The 24,624-nt window shown below is 43.4% G+C and overlaps 1 protein-coding gene across 3 annotated transcripts; it reads right to left on the reverse strand.

Annotated features, from left to right (window-relative positions):
• Nucleotides 1–6,173: 6,173 nt before the first annotated feature.
• On the reverse strand, nucleotides 6,174–24,554 carry C9H2orf42 (chromosome 9 C2orf42 homolog). 3 transcript variants are annotated; one of them, XM_059187961.1, is made up of 9 exons: nucleotides 24,273–24,554; nucleotides 22,953–23,787; nucleotides 22,022–22,132; nucleotides 18,200–18,304; nucleotides 14,428–14,532; nucleotides 12,613–12,720; nucleotides 11,414–11,514; nucleotides 9,886–10,048; nucleotides 6,174–6,859 (listed from the first exon to the last, which is right to left on the reverse strand). In XM_059187961.1, exons 2-9 carry the CDS (start codon nucleotides 23,773–23,775, stop codon nucleotides 6,651–6,653), a joined length of 1,725 nt encoding a protein of 574 aa, XP_059043944.1. In that variant the 5' UTR covers nucleotides 23,776–23,787; nucleotides 24,273–24,554; the 3' UTR covers nucleotides 6,174–6,650. The 3 variants fall into 3 exon arrangements, with proteins under 3 accessions (XP_059043944.1, XP_059043943.1, XP_059043946.1); XM_059187960.1 differs by having other exon boundaries at nucleotides 18,200–18,340; XM_059187963.1 differs by lacking the exon at nucleotides 18,200–18,304.
• Nucleotides 24,555–24,624: the final 70 nt, after the last annotated feature.

Here is a 24,624-nt window from a genome sequence, read left to right on the forward strand (position 1 = left end):
CTGGGACCACGACTTGAGCTGAAGGCAGAGGCTTAACCCTCTGAGCCACCCAGGCACCCCCCAAATCCTGAGTTTTAAGGACCTACTCCTTATTACCTTGCCTTATCCCTGTAATTTCTCTATCTTTTGCACTAGTCAAGTTCAAGATTTTAAAAAATGAAAATGGAGAGGGGATTTCTGCCTTTGTTGCCTTTCTCTTGTCTCCTGCAGTTCCACATACCACCTCAGCGGTGGGCACAGGCTGCCATTCTCACAACATAATACAGAGAACACAGCCATCCCCCCTGAGGTACATCGGATCCAAATTACACAGGCAGCCACATTTCTGCCTTTTCTGTTGCTGACTGGCAAATGAGCAATGGTTTGTAAAAGCAGCAGGTGCAAGGAGAGGTGGCTCCTGCCAGGTTTAGCTCCTGCTAAAAAAAGGCCCAAGTCTAATATACAGGAGTCCTTCCATTAACACATCCATGACTAAGGCAAAGTTGGGGGAGGTTACCCCTTTTCTGTCTTTTGGAGCCACAAATGCTGCCCTTTATCTGTCACTGAGTCTGGTTTTGCTTTGATACAAATGGCAAGCATGGCCAGAGTGGGGATATGGAGGTGAAGCCCTCAGTGTAATATGCCTTCACACATACCCTATAGGATGGTCCTGAGCATAACATACCCTAGAGAAAGGCTGACTAGGCACTGCCTCTTTCTTGCTAGAACCATGCAACCAAACCTTAGTATGGTCTCCAAGCACACTGGCTCTACCACATCCTTGCTGTGAGGCATGTTATTTAACCTGCTGAACCACAGTTTCCTCTTCTATGCAAAGGGATGATAATTCCACCTGGCTCACAGGACAGGGTGTAGAAATCAAATGAGATGGTAACTTGTGCGAAAAACCTAGCAGGGTCTGTGACACATGCTAAATAAGCATTTTGGGACACATCAGTTTTCCTCCTTCCAGGAGATAATGTTGCATTCTGTTTACTCAGTTAAACCAGCCTCCTATAAGCTATGGGAGGCTCGCATTTCCTCAGGGATCAGGCTATTCCAAGAAAAAGGACTTGGCCACAGCAATGTAATATGAGATGAAGGATCCTGAGAAGGCACAGAAACAAGAGGAAGACAACTGAAGGGTGCCCCAAGACAGTGTGCACCCTGTAGACAGGGCTCCCAGCAGGAAATCCTGTGGTTCCTCATTAAGTAGTTTCACAGGGGGCTGGCACCCAGGGAAAATTCTAGAAACCACTCCTCCCCAAATTCTGATTAGACCCCAGGTTCAACTTATTAGGTCACGGATGAGCCCTTTGCCCTCTTTCCTTCCAAAGCCACTGCGCAGGTTGTGGAGCGCATAGAAAACGGAAGCCCTGTCTCTTAAAAACCGGTACACGGAACTACACTGTCTCTTAAGGGCACCCAGCGACTAATGCCAGACCCGTGGCAAAAAGTGGAAATTAATTTTTATATTTTGATTGATCATCTTCCCTTGTTGAGTAGATCTGTTAAGTGGATGGTGCGATCTGTACCTTACGAAGGACAAAACCGACATTCGAAGGTAACTGAATGACTCAGGAAAAACAATAGGCGGGGGGTCGGGATTCAAACCCACGCCTCCCGCGCAGGACGCACGTTCTTCCTCTCTCCCCCGAAGGGAGGACCAGCAAGGGGGAGGGAGGCGGGGGAGGAGGACCGGCTGGGAGGGAGCGGTTACGCCTTCCCCAAAGAGCCGCGCGGTCTGCAGCCGGGGTGCGGCCCGGCCCCACGTGCCCGAGTCCACGCCACTGCCGGGAGAACGCGCCGGTCGCAGCGCGGGCTCGGACCCGCCCCTACGTGGGTGCCAGAAAGTTGGTGCCCGGCCCAAAGGCGGGCCTAGAGGCGCCCGGGACTCCCGCAGCACGTCTGAGAGCGACCCGTGCCCAAGAACGACCTCCTAAGGGCCCCGTGCTGGGCCCGGGGCCGCTTCCCCGGTTTAGACCGCCTCGTCAGCACCTTTTTCAGCCGCCCGGCCTCACAGTGGGTCACGAGGCGGGCGGGGCGCAGTCAGCCGGCGCGCGGCGCCACCTCCTTCCCCTCTCCCTCCGCCGCCCGCCACGTCCCCGGCCCCGCCTCCGAGAGCCACGCGGGGAACCCCAGTGTCGTCACCACCCTCCAGCACACTCGCCTTCCCGCGCTCTCCAGAAAGGACGCGAAGGTGGTGACGTGTCTCGGCCGCCAGCGAGGCTGCGCAGAAGGCGTCGTCAACAGAACGTGCTGCGGCGCCGCCTGGTGGAAGAAAGAGCTGCCAAACCGGCCGGAAGCGGCGGCGCGGGCGGGAGAAGAACGTGACTGACGTCATCTCGCGGGGGAGGGGGCAACGGGTGGCCGCCGCGTGACGAGCCCCCGCCCGCGGCCACGGGGCGTCTTTCTTTTTTCTCTTCCACCTTTCTGTGGAGTGCGGAGTCATTTTTATGCCCATTCTTTTAAGGGTATAACCTTATATTTTCCGAACTTATCAAAGTAATAGTGTTCGTCATACAAAATTTGGGGAAGAAAAAGGGAAAGGATATGAACAAAATGAATACCAGCATCACACACACCCCTTCATATTTACTTGCAGCCTTTCTGTTACATTAAACAAGCACCATTGGAGCCTCGAGGCTGTTGGGGGTGGGGAAACCGGTAGAAGAAGAGAGAAGTGCAAACAATAGGTGAAAGGGTAATAGCTACTATGCAGATGAGGACACCGGACTATAGGGCTGAATAACTTGCCCAAGGTCACACAGTTAATAGCGAGTGGTAGAGTCGGGGTTTGAGCCCAGGGCTTAGGAACAATGAAAAAGTGGTGCTGGAGAGAAGGAAGGAAAAACCCGCGCGGGGAACGTGTGTGGTTACGGACAGACTTTATACTTCTCTGACGCTAGTTGGAACCAGTTCAGAGGCGGCTGGCTAATGGCTCCAGGCGTTGGAGCAACTTCGTGGGAGCGTGCCATGAAGCAGCGCACAGTAACACGCCGCCTTGAAGTACTTAGGTGCAGTGTTCGCTAGTGCTCTAGCAGCCACCACTGACGCTAGGTGTCATCGACTTCCGGCAAGGCCCTCTCCGATTGGTGGAAGTGAGCGGTGGGAGTCACAGTACCAAGTCAGGTATTGGGTCTTGTTCTCCAAGTGCAGTCTGGAGTCCAGCCGCATCTCCGCAGTCCTGTACTTTCTACATCCAGCTCGATGATACAAATGCAGAATCTTGGACCCCCACCCTAGAACTTCTGCATTGGAATATGCATTCTAACTAGATCCCTGGGTGATGCCTATGCATGTTAAAGCGCTATTGTAAAACATCTTGCTCCCTTGGTGAGGTCCCTGAAGGGTGGTAAAAAGATGTGGAGGAAGCTTGGAGAGCAGGATGGTGGGAGGGCAGTCAGGGAGGAAGGTCTGTAAGGAAGGGTTAAAAATAAAAACATCGAAGTGGGGCCTGGTTGGCTCAGCTGGTGGGGCATAGAACTCTCGAAGTTGCGTGTAGAGCTTATTTAACAGAAGCATCCAATAAGGAGTATCAGAAAATATCACAAAATCGAAAGGAAGAAAACTAGGAAATCAGAATCTAGATTTAAAAAAAGAGAGCACGCACGCCAGAGAGAAATAGGTTAAGGAGTAAGGTTTTTCTCTGTGGTTGACTTTTCTGTGTTATATGTGACACATACTTGAGAGGGTCCAGGTCATTCAAAGCTTTGGAGCAGGGCAGTCCCTGCCCATTCTCTCACCTTCAGCAGATACAGTGGGTTTCCCTGGGTTATTATAGCAGAGGGCAAGTTCTGGGCCCTGACAGGGAAAACCAGACATTGACAGACAATGCCTTTTATATGACATGTACAGGTTACATTCTGTAGGTGGCCAGAGCTAGGGGCCACCTACTTATGAGGGGGCTGGAGTGTGTGTGGTGTGTGTACGTGTACGTGCAAATGTGGGCTGGAGGGAAGCCATAGATTATTGGCAGACGGGATGGAACAGGAATCAGTGAAAGGATGAACTTTGATGACTGGGAATTGCTGGGCCCAGAAGGCCACAGGGCTGATGACATCTGGTACCTTGAGAGAGCCATGTGGCAGCCCTACAGACCTTCATTTAGGTGGGTGGTTCCTGGAGTCACATATTTAGGTTCTGAGCGGCTTATTACTCCTCTAAGCTAGCAAGCTGCTAAGATGACAGTAGTTCTGGTAGAAGCAGGGACAAGATAGGGTACAATCTAACTGTTGTAGGTGTAGCAAGTTGTTCTCATGATGCCCACAGGAGGGGCACAGCCATGTTGCCTGGAGAAGTTAAGACCTGTTAATACACTCAGTCTGATGATGATCAGTCTATGCAGTAAACAGGCAGCTATGTGAACATGGAGGATTTTGAGCTATTCACTCCAGAGTACAAACGGTAATTGCAGTGTTGAAAGGGAGCAGCTGCAGAGTCATCTCCCAGGGATGGGATATTCCTAGGACTAATGGAGGTGGTGTACAACGGATAGCAGGTTCGAGTGTGGCTGGGTGGGGAGCAGGTGGGTGCAGGGTTTGAAGAGCTCTTTCTGGTGGGAGTATCTAGGATCACCCTGCAGCGGTAGTGTGGGGTAAGTCTGAAATGAGATCAATGCTGGTGGTGTCCCAGGGGTGTCTGGATGTTGAGAGTGGGTGCAGCAGTCCCATTGGTTGTTACTCCTAGGCCCATGCTTGACCTGTCAGAGAGGATGTCAAGTTATAAAAACTCTGAACCCCATTCCAGATTTTGATGGGCTGTGATGGTGGGCCGGGGTGGCCCTGGGTCGAGACCTTAGCACTTGAGTGTGAGCCTCTTTGGGCAGATCACTTCTCGCAGCCCTGTGTTTTATGGCCTTTATGGTTCTTCTGTTCCCTGTGGCTATTGTCAAGTACTGCTAGACCCAGGCATTGCTTGTCACTCACAGATCTGTTTTGGTCAAAAAGCTGTGACTACTATCCTCAAAGTACTCAGGTTGGAGGATTTCTTGAATGGGTTAATCACTATGCTTCCTTAGGTGTTCTTTTGAGGTAGCCTCTCCTTTACCTAATTTTAATTTCTCCTCTTCATATCTATGCAAACCCTTTCTCCTTTAAAGTCCAGTGCAAATTCTGAGTTCTCTGTGGACCTCTCTGGAGTCTCCTCAAGGAATTCCACCACTGTCTAAAGCATCTGTGAGCTCTCCACACATGCTATCCCCTCCATCACACAGGACACTTAATTTGCCTACCTGTCCCTCTGCACCCAACCCCCCATAGGGGCCCAGCTTCCCCTTTTACCAAAAACATCAATCAGAGTCTTTCCTCAGGGTCCTTGCCCCAAGACAGAGACAGAGCACAGCAGCCAGTCCTTCACTAGTGTGGAAGCGGAAGTCTACTTTCAGGTGCCACAGGAGTCAGAATTCTGGCCAGAGGGAGCTGTCTCTGCTGACAGTGAGTGAAACCCCAGGAGAGACAGTGATGGGTTACATGGACGAGGGCTCCAGAGTTCTGCAGGCCTATTCAAAACCCCAGTGCCACCCCATGACAGCTGTTCAGCCCTATTTTAGAGTCCACGAACCAATCATTCATTCCCATTTTTGCCTGAGCTGGTTAGAATTGGGTTTTTGTTACCTATAGTCAGAAGAAAATGAGGAGCCTCCTTTATATGGATTTTTCTTGTGTTCCCAAGGACAATGAATTACAAGGAATTTATATCAAAGTAACATGATAAGATAGAAAGAACATGTCCTTTGCAGTAAAATGAAACATTATATTTTTAATGCTGTTTCCAGCAAGATAACCTCAGAGAGGCTGTCTCTTTAACTTAAAAGAAGGGTAATGACTAAATTCAAAGAATAATGAGGACTAAATGAGAAAACTGGGAATGTAAATGAGAGTGCCTGATACATAGTAGGCTATACGAAATGTTCATTCCTTTCTTTTCTCCCTGAAGATAGGCTTCCACCTCTGTGTCTTTCAATATCTCCATTCTGTGATCAATGAACTCAGCAACAGGAATTCAGTCTTAACTGGCTATTAAACTTTTTCGAGAATAAAGAAGGAAATAAATATCAATGAAATAAGCAATTAGAAGCATTAGTTTGAAATGTTGATATTGCCTTGACATATGGACCTCTTTTTCCTATTTCACTATTACTTAAATCTCCCCAAAGGTTTGTAATTTTATAATCAGGCCAACATGAGAAATACTTTGGAAAAACTAGTGACACTGTGCTTTATTCGAGAACAGGATAAAAGGACATGACTGGAACTCTGTCAGGATGGTCCATAACATTCTGCCCTAACCAGGGTGTTGTTAACTCTCCAGCACTGCTGGTGTAAGGCAGAGTGCTGCTAACTTTTTAGAGAATTAGAAAAAGGATGAAACAAACTCTAAATGGGAGTTGTTAAGAAGGAAAGTGAGTTGGTTTCCTTTTTGTTCCTTTAAAAATTCGAGCCAGAAATATCACCCAATTTATAAAGAAGACTATACATAGCAGCACCAAAAAGGCCATTTACAAGAAGAGTTTTTCTGCAATAGAATCCACTCGAATGCGCTGAGAAATTGCATCTTAGCTAAGAGGAGTTCACTAAGGAACAGGGCCATCTAAATGCCTAACTAGTACTTAAAATTGTCAAGGGTTGGGGATGTGCAAATTTAGCAGCAAAAGACTGTTTTGTTTTGCCTCAAGGGAAAGTGATGGTGGTTAGAGGGGCCAGTTCCAAGGGCTGGTCCAGTGGTGGCCGCTGGTCTTGGTACTCTGCAACATGCCCATTTCGGTGGTGGCCATACTCAAATTTGATGCGCAGCTCACCAATCTTGGATTGGGGAAGGATATCTGGGATCCATTCAATGATGAAAGGTGTTGGCTCCTTTTGATCTGGGGAAGTGTTGCCTGAAGACAAGACAAGAAAGGGAAACGGAAAGGGAAAGAGAAAGAGAAAGGGAAAGGAAAACGGAAACGAAGGGAAAGGAAAGGAAAAGAAAGAAAGAAACACTGATTAGTGTCATTCCAAAATTTGAGGCTGGCCAGATGTTATGCTGTTCGGAATAAAAAAAGAAGAAAAAAAAGAAAAAACCGCAAACAAACCCTAGGAGAGAAACAAGGGGAAAAACAAGAAGAATCAAGGGAAGAGAAAAGTGATTACTGGTATATCTATCCTAAAGAAAGTTTTAGGGTGAAAAAAAAGGGGGGGACATCTGGGTGACTCAGTTGTTGTATGTCTGCCTCCACCTCAGGTCATAATCCTGGGGTTCCGGGATTGAGCCCTGCATTAGGTTCCCTGTGCAGAGCCTGCTTCTCCCTCTCCCACTCTCCCTGCTTGTGTTCCCTATCTTGCTCTATCTCTCTCTCTGTCAAATAAATAAATAAAATCTTAAAAAAAAAAAAAAGGTTTCAGGGAGGCTGCCTGCGTGGCTTCCTTGGTTAAGTATCTGCCTTTGGGTCAGGTCATGATCCCAGGGTTCTGCGACTGAGCCCTATATTGGTCTCCCTGCTCAGTGGGAAGCCTGCTTCTCCCTCTGCTTCTCTCTCCTGTTCCTTCTCTCTCAAATAAATACATAAATAAATAAATAAAATCTTTAGTGGGGGGAAGAAAAACTCAGGTTAAAGAACATTAAATAAATAAATAAATAAATACGCTAGCAGAATTAAAAATCCAGTATAGGGAGGGGCACCTGGGTTGCTCAGCGGGTTAAGCCTCTTCCTTCAGCTCAGGTCATGATCCCAGGGTCCTGGGATCGAGCCCTACGTCAGGCTCTCTGCTGAGAAGGGAGCCTGCTTCCCTCTCTCTCTCTCTGCCTGCCTCTCTGCCTGCTTGTGATCTCTGTCTGTCAAATAAATAAATAAAATCTTAAAAATAATAATACAGTATAGGGACGCCTGGGTGGCTCAGTCAGTTGGGCATCTGCCTTTGGTTCAGGTCATGATCCTGGGGTCCTGGGATCAGGTCCTGAGTCTGGCTCCCTGCTCAGGTGGGGAGCCTACTTCTCCCTCTGCCTGCCACTCCCCCTGCTTGTGCTTTCTCTCTCTAAGTAAATAAATAAAATATTTTCAAAATAAAAACTAAATTAAAAAAATACACTACTGGGGCGCCTGGGTGGCTCTGTGGCTTAAGCCTCTGCCTTCAGCTCGGGTCATGATCCCAGGGTCCTGGGATCGAGTCCCGCATCGGGTTCTCTGCTAAGCGGGGAGCCTGCTTCCCCTCTCTCTCTGCCTACTCGTGATCTCTGTCTGTCAAATAAATAAATAAAATCTTAAAAAAAATACACTACTACTGTGTAGCTTGCAAAACTATGGGGTACCTGCCTGGCTCAGTCAGGAGCGTGTGCAATCTTGATCTTGAGGTTGTGAGTTCTAGCCCCATGTTGGGCATAGTGCTTACTTTAAAAAAAAAAAAAAAAAAAAAAAAGGAAAGAAATTTGACACACGCTCCAATATGGATGAATCTTAAGGACATTGCACTGAGTGAAATAAGCCTGTCAGAGAAAAGACAAATACCGTATGATTCTACTTAGATGAGGTACCTAAAAGTAGTCAAATTAGTCAATAGGAAGTAGAATGGTTGCCAGGGACGAGGGGGTTACTGCTTAATAGGCACAATTTCAGTGGAAGACAACAAAAAAGTTCTGGAGATGGATGGTGGTGACAGTTGTACAATGCCAATGGACTTAATGCTTGAGAGCCTTATACCACTTTAAAAAATTGTATATTATATATGTTTTATAACAGTAAAAGATAAAAAATAATGTTGAAGATAGACATGGAAAGCTATTCATGATATATTTTTATGTTAAAAAAGCAGCTGAGGTACGATGCCATGTTTTACAAATTCTTTTCACGCACAGAAGAGAGTCTGAAAGGGTACAGACCAAATCTAATGGTGATGTATTCTGTGGTGCATGGGATTATAGGTGGTTTATTTTTCTCTTTGATGCTTTATAATGAAATCTATGATTTCTCTATAATGAACATGTGTCACTTTCATTCTATTCTTTTATTTTTTAAGGTTTTATTTATTCATTTGTCAGAGAGAGAGAGAGCACAGGTGGAGCAGCAGGCAGAGGGAAAACAGGCTCTCCACTGAGCAAGGAGCCGGATGTGGGCCTCGATTCCAGGACCCTGGGATCACAACCTGAATTGAAGGCAGACACTTAATCCACTCAGTCGCCCAGGCATCCCACTTTTATTATACTCTATTAAATTTATTTTTAAAGACTTTATTTTTAAGTAATCTCTATATCCAACATGGGGCTCAAACTTACAACCCCGAGATCAAGTCATGTGCTCCAATGACTGAGCCAGTTAGATGTTTCTTGTCATTAAATTAAATTAAATTAATTAATTTTTTGGAAAAAGAGAGCCTGTGTGCAAGCAGGGGGTAGGGAGGGGCAAAGGGGGAGAGAGAGAGAGAATCCCAAGCAGGTTCCACACCTAGCACAGAGCCCGACACTGGGCCCCATCTCACGACGCTGAGATCATGACCAGAGCCGAAAACAAGAGTCAAACGCTTAACCAACCGAGCTCCTGTAATTTTAAAAGCACTGTTTCCAAAGACACAAAACATTTTATTCCATGACGGCCTTTACAAAATGAATTAAAGTGTCTTCTTTGTTAAGGTCAAGATCCAAAGTCTAGGACAGTACAAGGCACACAGCTGACCCTCCAAGGATGATGCGCTATTGAAAACACAATTTCGGGTGCTTGGGTGCCTCAGTGGGTTAAGCCTCTGCCTTCAGCTCAGGTCATGATCTCAGGGTCCTGGAATCGAGGGCTGCTTCGGGCTTTCTGCTCAGCAGGGAGCCTGCTTCTCCCTCTCTCTCTCTGCCTGCCTCTCTGCCTACTTGTGATCTCTCTCTCTGTGTCAAATAAATAAAATCTTTAAAAAAAATAAATAAAAGAAAGAAAACAATTTCACTTACCAACTTTGAGAAAAGTTTTTAGTTCCAAGGGTCGCAGCACGGGTTGCTTTTCTATACGACCATAGGTTTCTGCTATGCTCTCTACTTCCACTTTAGGGCATTTAAACAGCTCGTAAGTCCCATCCCGGTTCTGTATAAAACTCCGAGTGATTTCCAAGGGCATCTGGACATGGGGACAATACCAAGAAATGTGAGAAAGGAAAAACTCAAAGTAGACAAACAGTTGAATGATGGCAGATCTTTCACTTACTCTTTTTTGTTAAGTATACTCCAGTTAATTACAACTTCCTCTTGTATTTTCAAGTGAATGCTGTCAAAAAAATCTGCCTTTTCTCCTTTACATCATTTTTCTTCTGTAACTTTAAGTTGCACCACAGCCAAAGTGTATATGAATTGAACCCCTAACATCTTCATGGCTATTCAATGGCTACTAGCAAGGACTTGCTCTCAAATCCATTTTATTCCTTCCCCTGCTGCTCTGCTAGCATCATTCTTCTCCTAACTGCTCCACTGACTGTCTACAGCTGACCTCACACCACGTATGCTCTACACCATCCCTGGGACTGAGCCAGACAGAACCTGAACTGGTCTTTGCCACTAAACAGCAGGGTGAATGTCTCACAGCCTGTTTCTTATCTGCAAAATACAGTTAATACCAATGCACAGTTGAGAGTTTGAATGAGGTGATGCAGGTAAGTAATGGCCAGCAGATCGACACTCCAGGATTCTCAGCTCTCTTCCCTCGCCTGATAGGACCTTGCTGAACCCCTGCCCCAGGCCAGAATCCATCTCTGTAACATCCAACATTTACATAAGTTTCTCAAGTGTTTTTAGTGCTAACACAGGCATTTTCTAGGGTTCAAAAGTAAGTTCTATAGCTTCCCAACAACTTATTCTTTTTCTGAATGTAACAATGCCTTACAATTAAACTAATCTTAATGTATCAAATCACACTATGCTGAATTTTCTACAACATTCCATTACAGGAGGAAGGGAAAAACCTCAAATTTTCAGGATCTGCTTGAAAAAGAAAATGGATAAAAATATGTAATATTTCCCTTAGAAAAAAAAAGAACACAAACTAATTAAGGGTCATTTCTCTAATGAGGACTAAATTGCAGTTTGCAGAGAAGCATTTAATTGTGCTGAGTTCACTGACTTTACAAATGCTGTATCGTATCAAATTATTTACATACTTTCTAGCTTCCTGCCAGTTAAACGAGGGCTCACCATAGCTAGTAGGGGTTCGTTATTTAATTCACAAGAAAAATAATCTCTGTTTTCTGATCCCAAAGACAAAGAAAAAGAATATTCCAACTTAATATATTTTTCCAAGCTATAGGAAATACCCATTAAAATCATAGTCAGCACCATACAGCCATGAATATTTCTGAATAATCTCTTAGTATGAGAAAAAAGAATTCTCTTTGGTGTCTATAACTCAAGGAATTAGTGCAGATATACTTCTTGCACTTGCTTCTCTCTCTTCCCCTCTTTGCCCCCTACAATTGTAGAAATACCCTCTTACCTCTGGGGTATCTAAGATTTGTTTAACTTGCAGGATATTAGTGATATGCCAGGTATACTTGGAAAAGGTTCCCAGTGGCAATGCATCTTTCCGAACAAAAGCTTCAATGTAAAAAGGGAACAAGATTAGATTACCAAAAAATAACATTCTCTTTCATTGTATTTGTTATCCAGTTTCTAGAAAGTTCAGTGCAGTGTTATCCTCTCCTTATAGAATCTCAGCACTTTGAAAAGGAAATTCTAGAGGCAAATCTATAATAGGTTTGGCAAAATGTGATAATGAATGATAAGAGATTTCTGCTGAATAAAGTCTCTGATATTTCTTTGAGATACTATTTATTTTGGCTACCTTTGAAACTTACTTCTTTGTTTGCTATAGCCACATACACTGGACTACATTGTAAGATGCCTCTTAAAATCTCTTGTAACTTTAGATATATCAGAGGTCAAATTATAGTTCTTAAAAGGATTATATGGAGTTTAAACTAGTTAATGTGGTTGCCAACCTATTGCCTTGCCTGCAGGATTATAAGAGATTTTACCAAAGGGCCTGCAAAAATAGTGAAGGGATGGGTTAAAATTAATGTAGTAGGAGGCCTGAAGTTTAACGTGAAAGAATCAACACTGCCTCAGGTAGATAAGCTGTGAAGACAAAATTTTTATGGCCCTAAACAGTGATTCACAGCTTGAACTATTCAAAGATAGAATTAAACCCCAAACAGTCCCTATCAGATCATCAAATAACTACTAACTAAAGAAACAGCATTGATTTCTAGCTGTAGTTACTCTTGGGCTCTTTACCACGGAGCCATCCTTTCCTCCTCTTTTTCTCCCCCTTAATTCCTTTTTTTTTTTTTTAATATTTTATTTATTTATTTGACAGAGATCACAAGCAGGCAGAGAGGCAGGCAGGCAGGGAGGGAGAGGAGGAAGCAGGCTCCCTGCTGAGCAGAGAGCCCGATGTGGGGCTCGATCCCAGGACCCTGGGATCATGACTGGAGCCAAAGGCAAAGGCTTAACCCATTGAGCCACCCAGGCGCCCGGAGGGTGATCATTATTCTAAGAGCTGACTGGCTAAGCTTTCACGTTCTGAGCATGTGGCTCAAAGTCCTAATCCTGAAAATTCCACACGTTTTTTCTAAACATAATTCTTAAAGGTCAAAATATCTACTGCTCTTGTTGAGGAAAAAAATCCCATACCTGTGGTGGAGTTGGGAAGCCGTTTCTTCGCACTTCCTATAGATATTCTTTGTTGCAGGGCATCGAAAAAGGACTGCGGAATGTGGAACACCAGTGGCTCTGGTTTGCCTAGAGCAAATAAGAAGAAACTCAGGTGGAGAAACTCAGTGGGCTTTAGGACGTGTAGGGAGAAGAGCAAGAAATGGAACTGGGTGGTCGTAATAAGGAAAACTGCCATGGAGGTGGCTCTATGCAGAGGCAAAAGAAGGCTCTGAATGACTTTTATGAGTCAAGCACTGTCGCCAACCCTACTCTTGATCCCTTGCTGTACACATACAGCAGACCCCTGGCATCCACCAAACATAACTTTTCAAATCCCGTTTCGTAAACACCACCACAACCCAGACTTTTCCCTTTATTGAGTACATGACATGAGATGAGAACAATGGGGCTGGACTGAGAAGGTAAACTTAATTCAGTCCTGCTCGCCGTCCCTAGACATTTGCTTGTTCCATTCATGTCTGAGCAAAGTAACTGCAAGCTCTCTCACCACATGGTCTGGGCCATGAATGCCACAGACCCCAGAATCAGGACACTGTTTATCCAATAAGCATTGGCTTTTTTCTCTGAATGTGATCCCAAAGCGGGCAAATTGTTTGAAAATACCTAACAAACCTCTTGAACTTGTAAGATACAAGGATCAACAAAAAGTCGGCAGAAAGAGTGTTGAGGGAAGGGGTCAGAGAGTTCAGACTTTTCCTTAAGAATTGTCCAAGAGTGGGGGAGTCTGGCTGGCTCAGAGGGTAGAGCATGTAATTCCTGATCTCTGGGTCATGAGTTCAAGTTCCACATTGGCTATAGAGCCTACTTAAAAAACAACAACAACAACAACAAAAGACCAGGCACTGTGTGGCTCAGTCAGTTGGGTGTCTGGTTATTGGTTTTGGCTCAGGTCATGATCTTGGGGTCATGGGATTGAGCCCCACATCAGGCTCCACGCTTGGCAAGATGTCTGCCTTCTGCCCCTCCACACCTTCCCCGCTACAATAAATAGGTAAATCTATAAAAACGAAAAGCAAAAAACAAAAAATTGCCCAAGAGGTTAGCCACAACAGAGGGGAAACATCCAGAACCACTGCCTGCCTAGATATAACTTAAGAGTGGCTCTTAGGGGTGTCTGGGTGGCTCAGTCAGTTGAGCCTCCAACTCATGATCTGGGCTCAGGTAATGATCTCAGGGTCCTGAGAATGGGCCCCTTGTCCGGCTCCATGAACAGCACAGTGTCTGCTTAAGACTCTCTCCTTCTCCCTTGCCCCCCCCCCAATCTCTCTCTCTCACTCTCTTACTAAATTAAATAAATAAATCTTAAAAAACAAAAACAAAAACAGGATAGAACTATCATTTGCCATGACATGGATAGAGCCAGAGAGTATAATGATAAGCAAAATAAGTCAGAGAAGGCAAATACCATATGACTTTACTCATATGTGGAATTAAAAGACAAAACAAATGAGCAAAGGAAAAAAAGAAGAAACAAACCAAAAACGAGTCTCTAACTATTGAGAACAAACAGATGGTTACAGAGGGGAGGTGAGTTGGGGGTGGGGGAAGTAGAGGGTGGGGCTAGAAGAAGTGTACTTGGGGTGAGACTGGGTGAGGTATGGAATCCCTGAATCACTGTTTGGTACACCTGAAACTAATTAAACACTGTACGCTAACTATACTAGAACTAAAATTAAAACTTAATTAAAAAAAAAAAAACAGACTAGAACTACAACACAAGTAGTTTAATTTCTCCTCCTTTCAGCAACAGCCAAGTTAGGTGACCAGACTTACCATCAAACTGATAGTGCATGGTTTGATGGATGCGTTCCGTGACACTGGCCAGCCAGTCTTGGAAGGATAAGGTCACTTGTGCCTCATCTAACAGCTGACCACAAGCTAGGAAAACAGATAAAAACACTTTTCAGTAACTTTTATTTTTTTAAGATTCCAGGATTTTTTTTCTTTTTAAAGAATCCTTCTAGAAAAATAGAAATGAAAAGCTGTAGAAATACTAATAGGTTTAAGGTTATTAACCATAGTCAATTTGTAGCCTTCCTTTCACAGTTAAACAGCAAATCGAAGGAGTGCTTGGGTGACTCAGTTGGTAGAGCATGTAACTCTTGATCTCAGGGTTGTGAATTCAAGTCCCATGTTGAGTATAGGGATTATTTAAAAATAAAATCTTTGGGGCGCCTGGGTGGCTCAGTTGGTTAAGCAGTTGCCTTTGGCTGAGGTCATGCTCCTAGAGTCTCAGAATCAAGTCCTGCACTGGGCTCCCTGTTCAGCAGGGAGTCTGCTTCTCCCTCTGACATCTCCTCACTCATGCTCTCTTTCTCTCTCATTCTCTCTTTCAAATAAATAAATAAAATCTTTAGAAAAAAAAAAATCTCTGAGGGGTGCCTGCTTGGTGCAGTCACTTTTGGCTCTTGGTTTTGGCTCAGGTTCTGATCTCAGGGTCATGATATCAAGCCCCACCTTGGGTTCCGCACTCTGCACGGAGTCTGCTTGAGACTCTCTGCCTCTCCCCCTCCTCTCTGCTCTCTCTCTCTCTTAAATATGTAAATCTTTAAAAATAAATAAATAAAATAAAATCTTTCAAAAACAAAATAAAATCTTTGAAAGAAAAAGTCAACGCAAATGGAAGAATGACCTTGTATAATGGCTTGCTTTAGAGACCTATAAATCAGGAGATAATGATGCCATAACTACTATTCATTTGAAATTAATTCTCATTAGGTAAATGTATATAGTGATAATTTGGATGAAAAGCTATTTTATTCTTTTTTATTTTTTCTCTGCACCAAAGAAGTGAAGAAATTTTGTTAAAAATTTTGTAACTGAAAAAAAAAATTTTTGTAACTGGCTGGGGCACCTGGGTGGCTCAGTGGGTTAAAGCTTCTGCCTTCAGCTCAGGTCATGTTCCCAGGGTCCTGGGATCGAGCCCCGCGTTGGGCTCTCTGCTCAACAGGGAGCCTGCTTCCTCCTCTCTCTGCCTGCCTCTCTGCCTACTTGTAATCTCTGTCAAATAAATAAAATATTTAAAAAAAAATTTGTAAGTGCCTGGGTGTCTCACTTGGTTAAGTATCTGACTTCAGCTCAGATCATGGTCTCAGGGTCCTGGGATGGAGCTGTGCTTTGGGCTCCCCACTCAGTGGGGAGTCTGCTTGTCCCGCTCTCTCTCTGCCCCTCCTCATGCTCATGCTCTCTCCCTCTCTCTCTTTTTTAAGGATTTTGTTTATTTATTTGACAGAGACAGATCATAAGTAGGCAGAGAGGCAGGCAGAGAGACAGACGGAGAAGCAGGCTCCCTGCTGAGCAAAGAGCCTGATGCAGGGCTCGATCCCAGGACCCTGAGATCATGACTGAGCCGAAGGCAGAGGCTTTAACCCACTGAACCACCACCCAGGAGCCTCTCTCTCCCTCTCTCTTAAGTGAATAAGTAAAATCTTAAAAATCTTTTTTTTTTTAAATTAAAGATTTTATTTATTTGACAGAGAGAGCTCACAAGTAGACAGACAGTCAGGCGGAGGAGGGGGAAGGAGACTCCCTGCTGAGCAGAGAGCCTGATGTGGGGCTTGATCCCAGGACCCTGGGATCATGACCTGAGCCAAAAGCAGAGGCTTAACCCACTGAGCCACCCAGGTGCCCCCAAATCTTAAAAATCGTTTACCTGATATATTTTTTTAAGTTTAAGCCATATATATATTTTAAGATTTTATTTATTTATTTGAGAAAGGGAAACATAAATAATGACAGCGATAGTGAGAGAGAGCACAAGTGGTAAGGAAGAGGGAGAAGACTCTTCACCAATGATCAGGGAGCTTGACTGGGGCATGATCCCAGGACCTTAAGATTTTTAACTGACTTAGCCACTCAGGCATCCCCAACTTGATTTTTTTTTTAAATTTTATTTATTTATGTGATAGAAATCTCAATTATGGGGAGAGGCAGGCAGAGAAAGAGAGAGAGAGGAGGAAGCAGGCGCCCCACTGAGTGGAGAGCCCGATTTGGGGCTCGATCCCAGAACCCTGGGATTGTGACCTGAGCCGAAGGCAGAGGCTTTAACCTACTGAGCCACCCAGCTGCTCCCTGATTTTTTTTTTTTTTTTTTTTTTTTTAATTTTACTTATTTGTCAGAGAGACAGAGAGACAGAGACAGAGTGGCAGGCAGAGGCAGAGTGAGAAGCAGGCTCCCCATTGAGCAAGGAGCCCAATGTGGAACTTGATTCCAGGACTCTGGGATCACGACCTGAGCTGAAGGCAGCCACTTAACCGACTGAGCCACCCAGGCATCCCTCCTACCTGATATATATATATATTTTAAAGATTTTATTTTTTTGACAGAGAGAGATCACAGTAGACAGAGAGGCAGGCAGAGAGAGAGAGAGGCAAGCAGGCTCCCTGCTGTGCTGAGAACCCAATGCGGGACTCAATCCCAGGACCTAGAGATCATGACCTGAGCCGAAGGCAGCAGCTTAACCCACTGAGCCACCCAGGCACCCTCTGATATTTTTGATCATACTCCCCGACCTTCCAAAAACATTTATTCCTGGAATGTGTAAGTTCTTAATTAATTTGTTAATTATGATTTAGTCTTGTATTACTTGCTATTTATGTACTGGTTTTGTCTTCAAAACCATAGTACGAGAGCAGGGATGATGTCTGGTTTTTAATCACACAGCCATAATATATGAGAGTTAAGAAAATGTTGATTTCCAAATGCACAGGTTAATTATTTGGAGGAGAAAAGTAAATAATGGGGTTCCTGGGTGGCTCAGTCGCTAAGCATCTGCCTTTGGCTCAGGTCATGATCCTGAGGTCCTGGGATCAAGCATACTGGGCTCCCTGCTCAGTGGAAAGTCTGCCTCTACCTCTCCCACTCCCATGCTTGTGTTCCCTCTCTTGCTGTGTCTCTCTCTGTCAAATAAATAAATAAAATCTTTAAAAAAAAAAAAAAGTAAAGTAAAAATATAAATTAGGTGCAAATTAAGTCATTTTGTCTCACGCTACTGATTTTAGGCAGGTTTTCAAACTTAATTTTTTTTTTAAACACATGTTGATTTTTATTTTATTTATTAATTATTTTTTAAAGTAATCTCTATCCCCAATGTGGGGCTCAAACTCATGACTGGGAGATCAAGAGTCTCCAGCTCTACCAAATGAGCCAGTAGGTTCCCCAAACTTACAACTTTGGAGAACCGACTGTATTTGTGTTTCTCAACAAATATCACTGCATAATTATAAGATACGTTTCTTCTTCAACCTTGAGGCTCCATACCAACTGCATGTGGGTAACAAGCAACAAAAAGAAAATATCCTATAGAACGTGCGCTACCAAAACCCAAAGTAATTTCTGTTGTATTTGTTCTTTAAAAGACATGATTTGGTTTTGAGTAGGACTAGAAACCAGTGGAACAGAACAGACCTCAACCTCAGTGTCAGCTCGTGTTTATCTCAGCACTCTCTGGGGGATAACTCGCAACATTTCTTTCCATTATATGGCTTTGGGATTCTTTGGGATGATTTCCACCCCTTTAGCCTACCCTGGGGAAGGGAAACTTACCCTGCCTTTTTAATGAAGAAGCAACCACAGGTTTTTTCAGGCCACTTTTCCTTAGATGACTGCTCACTGCATCCTGAGGCAGTAGTGAACTGTTCATCTGTGCCCCTAAACCACAAATCATTACAGTGTTTGATAACATGTCTGCAGAATAGAAATGGATTCAACATAAATTTCTCAAGAGTCTAAAACATAAAAAATCTTTGGTCATTTCTAAGTTAGCTTCAGTTTCTAGAAAGAATTAGCATCAGACTTTATACATAACATTTTAAGTTTTATATGCTTTTTACAGGAAATTGGGGTGGGGGTGGGGGACCTAGAAGTGAAAGGAAGAAAAAAACTCACCCACTGCTCCCACCTCTCAGAAAATCACTATCAATTTTCTGGTGAACTATTTATTGTCTCTGTGTATATGTGTGAATAGTTAATTTTGCTGGTTTTGTGATTTTAAGTAACTATGATTGTACCAGGACTGCCAAATTAAGCAAAAAAAAAAGAAAATTCTGAATTTCAAATAGTTCTTTTTTTTTCTTTTTAAAGATTTTATTTATTTATTTGATAGATAGAGATCACAAGTAGGCAGAGAGGCAGTCAGAGAGAGGAGGAAGCAGGCTCCCCGCCGAGCAGAGAGCCGGACACAGGGCTCGATCTCAGGACCTTGGGACCATGACCTGAGCCGAAGGCAGAGGCTTTAACCCACTGAGCCACCCAGGCGCCCCCCCAAATAGTTCTTTTTTAATATAAGCACATTTCAAATACAGCATGGGACATACTTGTACTAAAATTATTTATTGTTTATGTGAAACTCAAACTGAACTGAGCATTGCTTTTTACTTGAGTTATCCAAACAGTTCTCTATAATTCTTTTTAATTTATTTTTATTTTTAATTTTAAAAAAAATTTTATTTATTTATTTGACACAGAGAGAGAGATCAGAAGTAGGCAGAGAGGCAGGAGAGATGCAGGGCTCGATCCCAGGACCCTGGGATCATGATCCGGGCTGAAGGCAGAGGCTTAACCCACTGAGCCACCCAGGTGCCCCTATTATTCTTTAAAAAAAAAAATATATATATATATATATATATTATTTATTTTAGAGAGAGAGAGAGAGTGTGTGTGCATGCACCAGCAAGGGGAGGGGTAGAGGGAGAGGAAGAGAGACTCTTCAGAAGACTCTGAGCTGAACGTGAAGCCTGACCAGGGTTCAATTCCAGAGCCCTGAGATCAACACCTGAGCCAAAATCAAGAGCTAAATGCTCAAATAACTGAGCTACCCAGGCACCCCTATAATAATCCTTTATAATAATTTTATAATTCTTTATAATAATTTTTAATGGCTGCCTGATATTCCATCAAGTAGCTTTATCATGGTTTACTTAACTATCCCTAGTGGTAGGCCCTTACTTGTTTCTAATTTTTCAGTAAACTATAAAATGAGTATCTGTGGACAAAATGTTTTTCCTATATCAAGGATTATTTTCTTATGAAAGATTATTTATAATCCCCCTGCCCTCACACACATGCACACAATCTCTGTTTCTCTCTAAAATAAATAAATACGGGCGCCTGGGTGGCTCAGTCGGTTGAGTGTCTGACTTCAGCTCAAGTCATGATCGTGCAGTCCTAGGATCAAGCCCCATATCAGGCTCCCTGCTCAGCGGGGGTCTCCTTCTCCCTCTGTCATCTCTCTGTTTATCTCAAGTAAATAAATCAAATCTTTAAAAATAAATGAAATAAAACAATTAAAAAAAAAAAAAAACCCACAGCTAGGGTGTCTGAGTGGTTCAGTCGGTTAGGAGTCTGCCTTCAGCTCAAGTCATGATCCCAGAGTCCTGGAACTGCATCAGGCTCCTTGCTCAGAGGGAAGCCTGCTTCTCCCTCTGCCTGCTTCTCCCCTTGCTTGTGCTTGCACACTCTCTCTCTCACAAATAAAGAAATAAAATCTTATTTTTAAATTTTAAGATGAATTTTTAAAATTTTATTAACATATATTATTTGCTTCAGAGAAGAAATAAAATCTTTTTTAAAAAATGTTTTTAAAAAGATTTTATTTATTTATTTGACAGACAAAGATCACAAGTAGGCAGAGAGGCAGGCAGAGAGAGAAAAGGAAGCAGGCTCCCTGCTGAGCAGAGAGCCTGATGCAGGGCTCAATCCCAGGACCCTGGGACCATGACCTGAGTCGAAGGCAGAGGCTTCAACCACCCACAGGCTCCCTGCTGAGCGGAGAGCCCCATGCAGGGCTTGATCCCAGGACCCTGAGATCATGACCTGAGCCAAAGGCAGAGGATTAACCCACTGAGCCACCCAGATGCCCCGAAGAAATAAAATCTTTAAAAACAAACAAACAAGCAAACAAACAAAACCACAATTATTTAGAATCAGGTCTACTGAGTAAAAGGATAAGAACTTTCTTTTTCGAGGCACCTGGGTGGCTCAGTGGGTTAAAGCCTCTGCCTTCAGCTCAAGTCATGACCCCAGGGTCCTGGATCCAGCCCAATGTTGGGCTCCCTGTTCATTGGAGAGTCGGCTTCGCCCTCTCCCTCTGCCCCTCCCAACCATTCATGCTCACTCGCTCTCCCTCTCTCAAATGATAAATAAAATCTTTTTTTTTTTTTTAAGATTTCATTTATTTATTTGACAGACAGAGATCACAAGTAGGCAGAGAGGCAGGCAGAGAAAGAAAGGAAGGGAAACAGGCTCCCTGCTGAGCAGAGAGCCCAAACGCGGGGCTCGATCCCAGGACCCTGAGATCATGACCTGAGCCGAAGGCAGAGGCTTAACCCACTGAGCCACCCAGGCGCCCCGATAAATAAAATCTTAAAAAAAAAAAAAAAAAAAAAAAAGAACTTCCTTTTTGAATTTCAGATTTTCTTGGGAAAGATTAATAAATAAACATTTAACAACAATCTCTGTTCTATATTACTGTCAGAATTCTTTTTTTTTTTTTTTTAAAGATTTTATTTGTTTATTTGACAGACAGAGATCACAAGTAGACAGAGAGGCAGGCAGAGAGAGAGAGAGGGAAGCAGGCTCCCTGCTGAGCAGAGAGCCCGAAGCAGGACTCAATCCCAGGACCCTGAGATCATGACCTGAGCCGAAGGCAGCAGCTTAACCCACTGAGCCACCCAGGCGCCCTGCTGTCAGAATTCTTAAAAACAGAAATGCCCATGTCCCTTTGTGTCTCCATCTTTCTCTACCATCCCGACACCAAAACTCCTGTGCATGACCATTTGAACCACCTCTAAAAATACTCTATCCACAAAAATGTTTCTACCCACTGGACTGGAATATTTTTCTTTTGTTTAGAATCTAGGTCTTTTAATACTTATTTACTAGAACTTATCTGAGTAACTGGTACACTGGTACACTTACATTAACTGACACTGGTACACTTATATTAAAAAAGAAAAAATATATATATGGTACTGCATATTGAAAATGAAGCTAAGAAACTACACTCTTAAATTAGTTTGGAAAATATAATTAACCATTGTCACAAATTTTTAAACACACTCTATGGATAAAAACTTCACGATACTGTCCTAAGGCAGATTAAGGTATAAAACTAGTCCAAATGTCTAAGGGCTAAAAGACATATACAATAATAAAAGCAGAGTCTGGCTGGATCTTATTCCTGGCCAAAAGAACCAACCCTTAGCTCCACTTGAGAAAGAATCATCAATGGACGATAAAACTTTTTTTGGGGAAAAAAACATAACAAACATTATTTCCATATTCGCTAAGATGCAATGAAACACAAAATACAGCAAAACCATCTCTGAAGAAACCACCACCAAACAAACAACCCAAACGGCTTCTCACCAGGGACTTCCTCCTTCTTCCTCTTCTTTGGCTTGGAGGCAGTAGGCTCACAAGCTGTTACGGTCGATTCTGAATGGCAACCTAACTGGGGCACAATAACCTCTTTAAGACCTAAAATACAACAGATTTCTTAATTACTAATACCATCCAAGAGTAAGTATGGGGCCCTGCCTACAGAAAAATTAATTTCAAAAAAATAACATGGAATACTTAGCTAATGAATCATTGAACACTCCATCAAAAACTAATTATGTACTCTATGGTGGCTAGCTGAACATAATAAAAAAATAAAAATAAATTATGGAGTGATTGCCTACTTTAAAATAATTTCCTTTAAAGAACTCCCCAAGACATGGGTTTTTATTCATGGACCCTTAACACAATAAAAGACTTTACAGAGAAATTAAACTAAAAAGTTGGGAGCTACTGCCAACTGATCATTAAGAAATGAAAATAAAAAGCATATACAAGATAAACTCTGTTAAAAACTACAACAAAAGACTTGCTGTACAATCTTTAGCAGGTAATAGCTTTCCCTGTCTTCAAAGATAACAAGCAAGCACTCCAAATTAAAAGTTTTTTTGTTTTGTTTATTCTTTGTTTTTATTAACATAGGGCATCTGTGAAAAAGTTTTTTTAAAAAAAGGTGAAACAAAGATAAGCTAACTTTTGCTAGATTCACTTTCTCAGTGAAAATGTCCAAGCCTCCTGATCATTAGTTTCAATCAACCAACCAACCAATCAACCAACCAATCAACCAACCAACCTTTATGCAAGTGTGCTGACTGGGATTAAAAGAAGGAATGTTTTTCATTTGAATTATCTAGCAACTGCTTCTGAAGGTTGCTAGGACAATCTCCAAATGCCATCAGTGGAACTCTTTCATTGCCATTTTAGAAAAACAGAGTAACCGTGTCAACACAACACCTACCGCTAGAATCAAAATTCAGGAAGTCTGAGAATTCCTGAGCCAATGTCTCATCACTGGCAAAGGCACAGATGCAAGCAAAGAAGTGAATACATCTCTGGGCCACCTCCTCCTTGGAGGCATTCGACTTGTGCGATTTCAGAGCCTGGCAGGAGCAGAAGAAACGGCGCTCAGGCAAGCTTTTGGCACTGATTTTCTGCACAAAGGAGGTATGCAAATACCCTAAACTGTGCTTCTGGCTCGCCTTGCACTTCACCACCAGAATGTTTTTCGTAATCCTCTGTACGAGGGGACCCGTGGGTTCCGTGGCCAACTGCCAGATGGTTTGCTTGGTTTCTGGGGAGGCCTGCATTGCATTCAGGACCGAGCTTTTCAGCGTCAGAGGGGTGGCCTCGGCCTGGCAGCTCACTGCCAGCTTGATGTGCTGGCACTGATTTTCCACCACACCCTGGGTGGCAGCTTTCAGGCACGAGGGGACATAACAGCGCCCCGAGCTCAGCTGAGTGATGATTGTCCCGTCCACAGTCTGGATTGTCGTCTCTGACACGCCTAGCTCCACAAAGCATCGGTGATCGGGGCCCCGGTCTCTTTGCCGCACCGAGTAAACCTGCAGATCGGAGCCCGTGATGATTTTGACAGCTTCAACACTAGGCTGCTTCCGTGCACCATAGCGGAATATGGTTCCACATGTCTTGTTCTTGCAGCTCAGTCCCCGGGTTCCATTGTATGTGCCGCATCGGGGACACTTCCTGATTCCCCTCAATGTGGCCTTCCCCAAATCAGACAAGAAAGCTGGGACTTTAGTCCTCAGAGAGTTGGGTTCCATTTTTCAAAGGCCCTAGAAAAAGCATAAGCCCATCAGCATGGATATTCATTCATACAACACATACATGAAGTTAAAATCATTTATAATATTAGTACAGACAGTAAAATGTAAACAGGTTAGCTACTGTTTCCAAATCACACCCTCCAACAGAACATTTGCTTAAGCCATCAAACAAAAGTGAAATACTGTTACGCTGAAAAGAATTAAACACACACACATACACACACACACAAACACAAAAGTGAAGGAACCCTTGCCCTTGCCTGTCACAGCATTATACATTTTTAAAATCCTCATATAGTAACTAAAGCATTTCTCTAGCCTCAATACGATTTTACACAACAACCTAGATTAGTTAACCGAGTTTTCACATGCACTAATGTTTATTTATTTATTTATTTATTTGCACTAGTGTTTAATCTGAACAAGAACTGGAGACTGGGAAAAATGAATTCTTTCCTTTCCACCATTGCCCACAAAACCCAGTCCAATCCTACCTGAATCAGGTGCCAGAGCATCTGGGAAACAGTGTAACCTGAATTCATAAGACCTGAAAGGTGTTTCATTAGTTTGTGATGATCATAGAGGACAGGGAAAGACATAATCATTTGCAGAGTAAATGATACTGTTTAACCCAAAGTCTTTTGAAGTTTGAACTCTATGGTGTAACAATGCAGACATTCTGCCTCCTCCTTCTTGGCCAGCCAATGGTAAAGCTCCTGCCCAGTGTTCCAGAGTCAAAGAAGATTCCCACTGCCCTAAGTGGAGATCCTGGCAATCTAGAAGTAAAACAACAAAAAAATATTAAAGTTATAAAGGTAGAGTCTGTGTCTCCTCTTAGAATAGGAA

Source organism: Mustela lutreola, chromosome 9 (assembly GCF_030435805.1).
Source record: "Mustela lutreola isolate mMusLut2 chromosome 9, mMusLut2.pri, whole genome shotgun sequence".
Classification (NCBI taxonomy): domain Eukaryota; kingdom Metazoa; phylum Chordata; class Mammalia; order Carnivora; family Mustelidae; genus Mustela; species Mustela lutreola.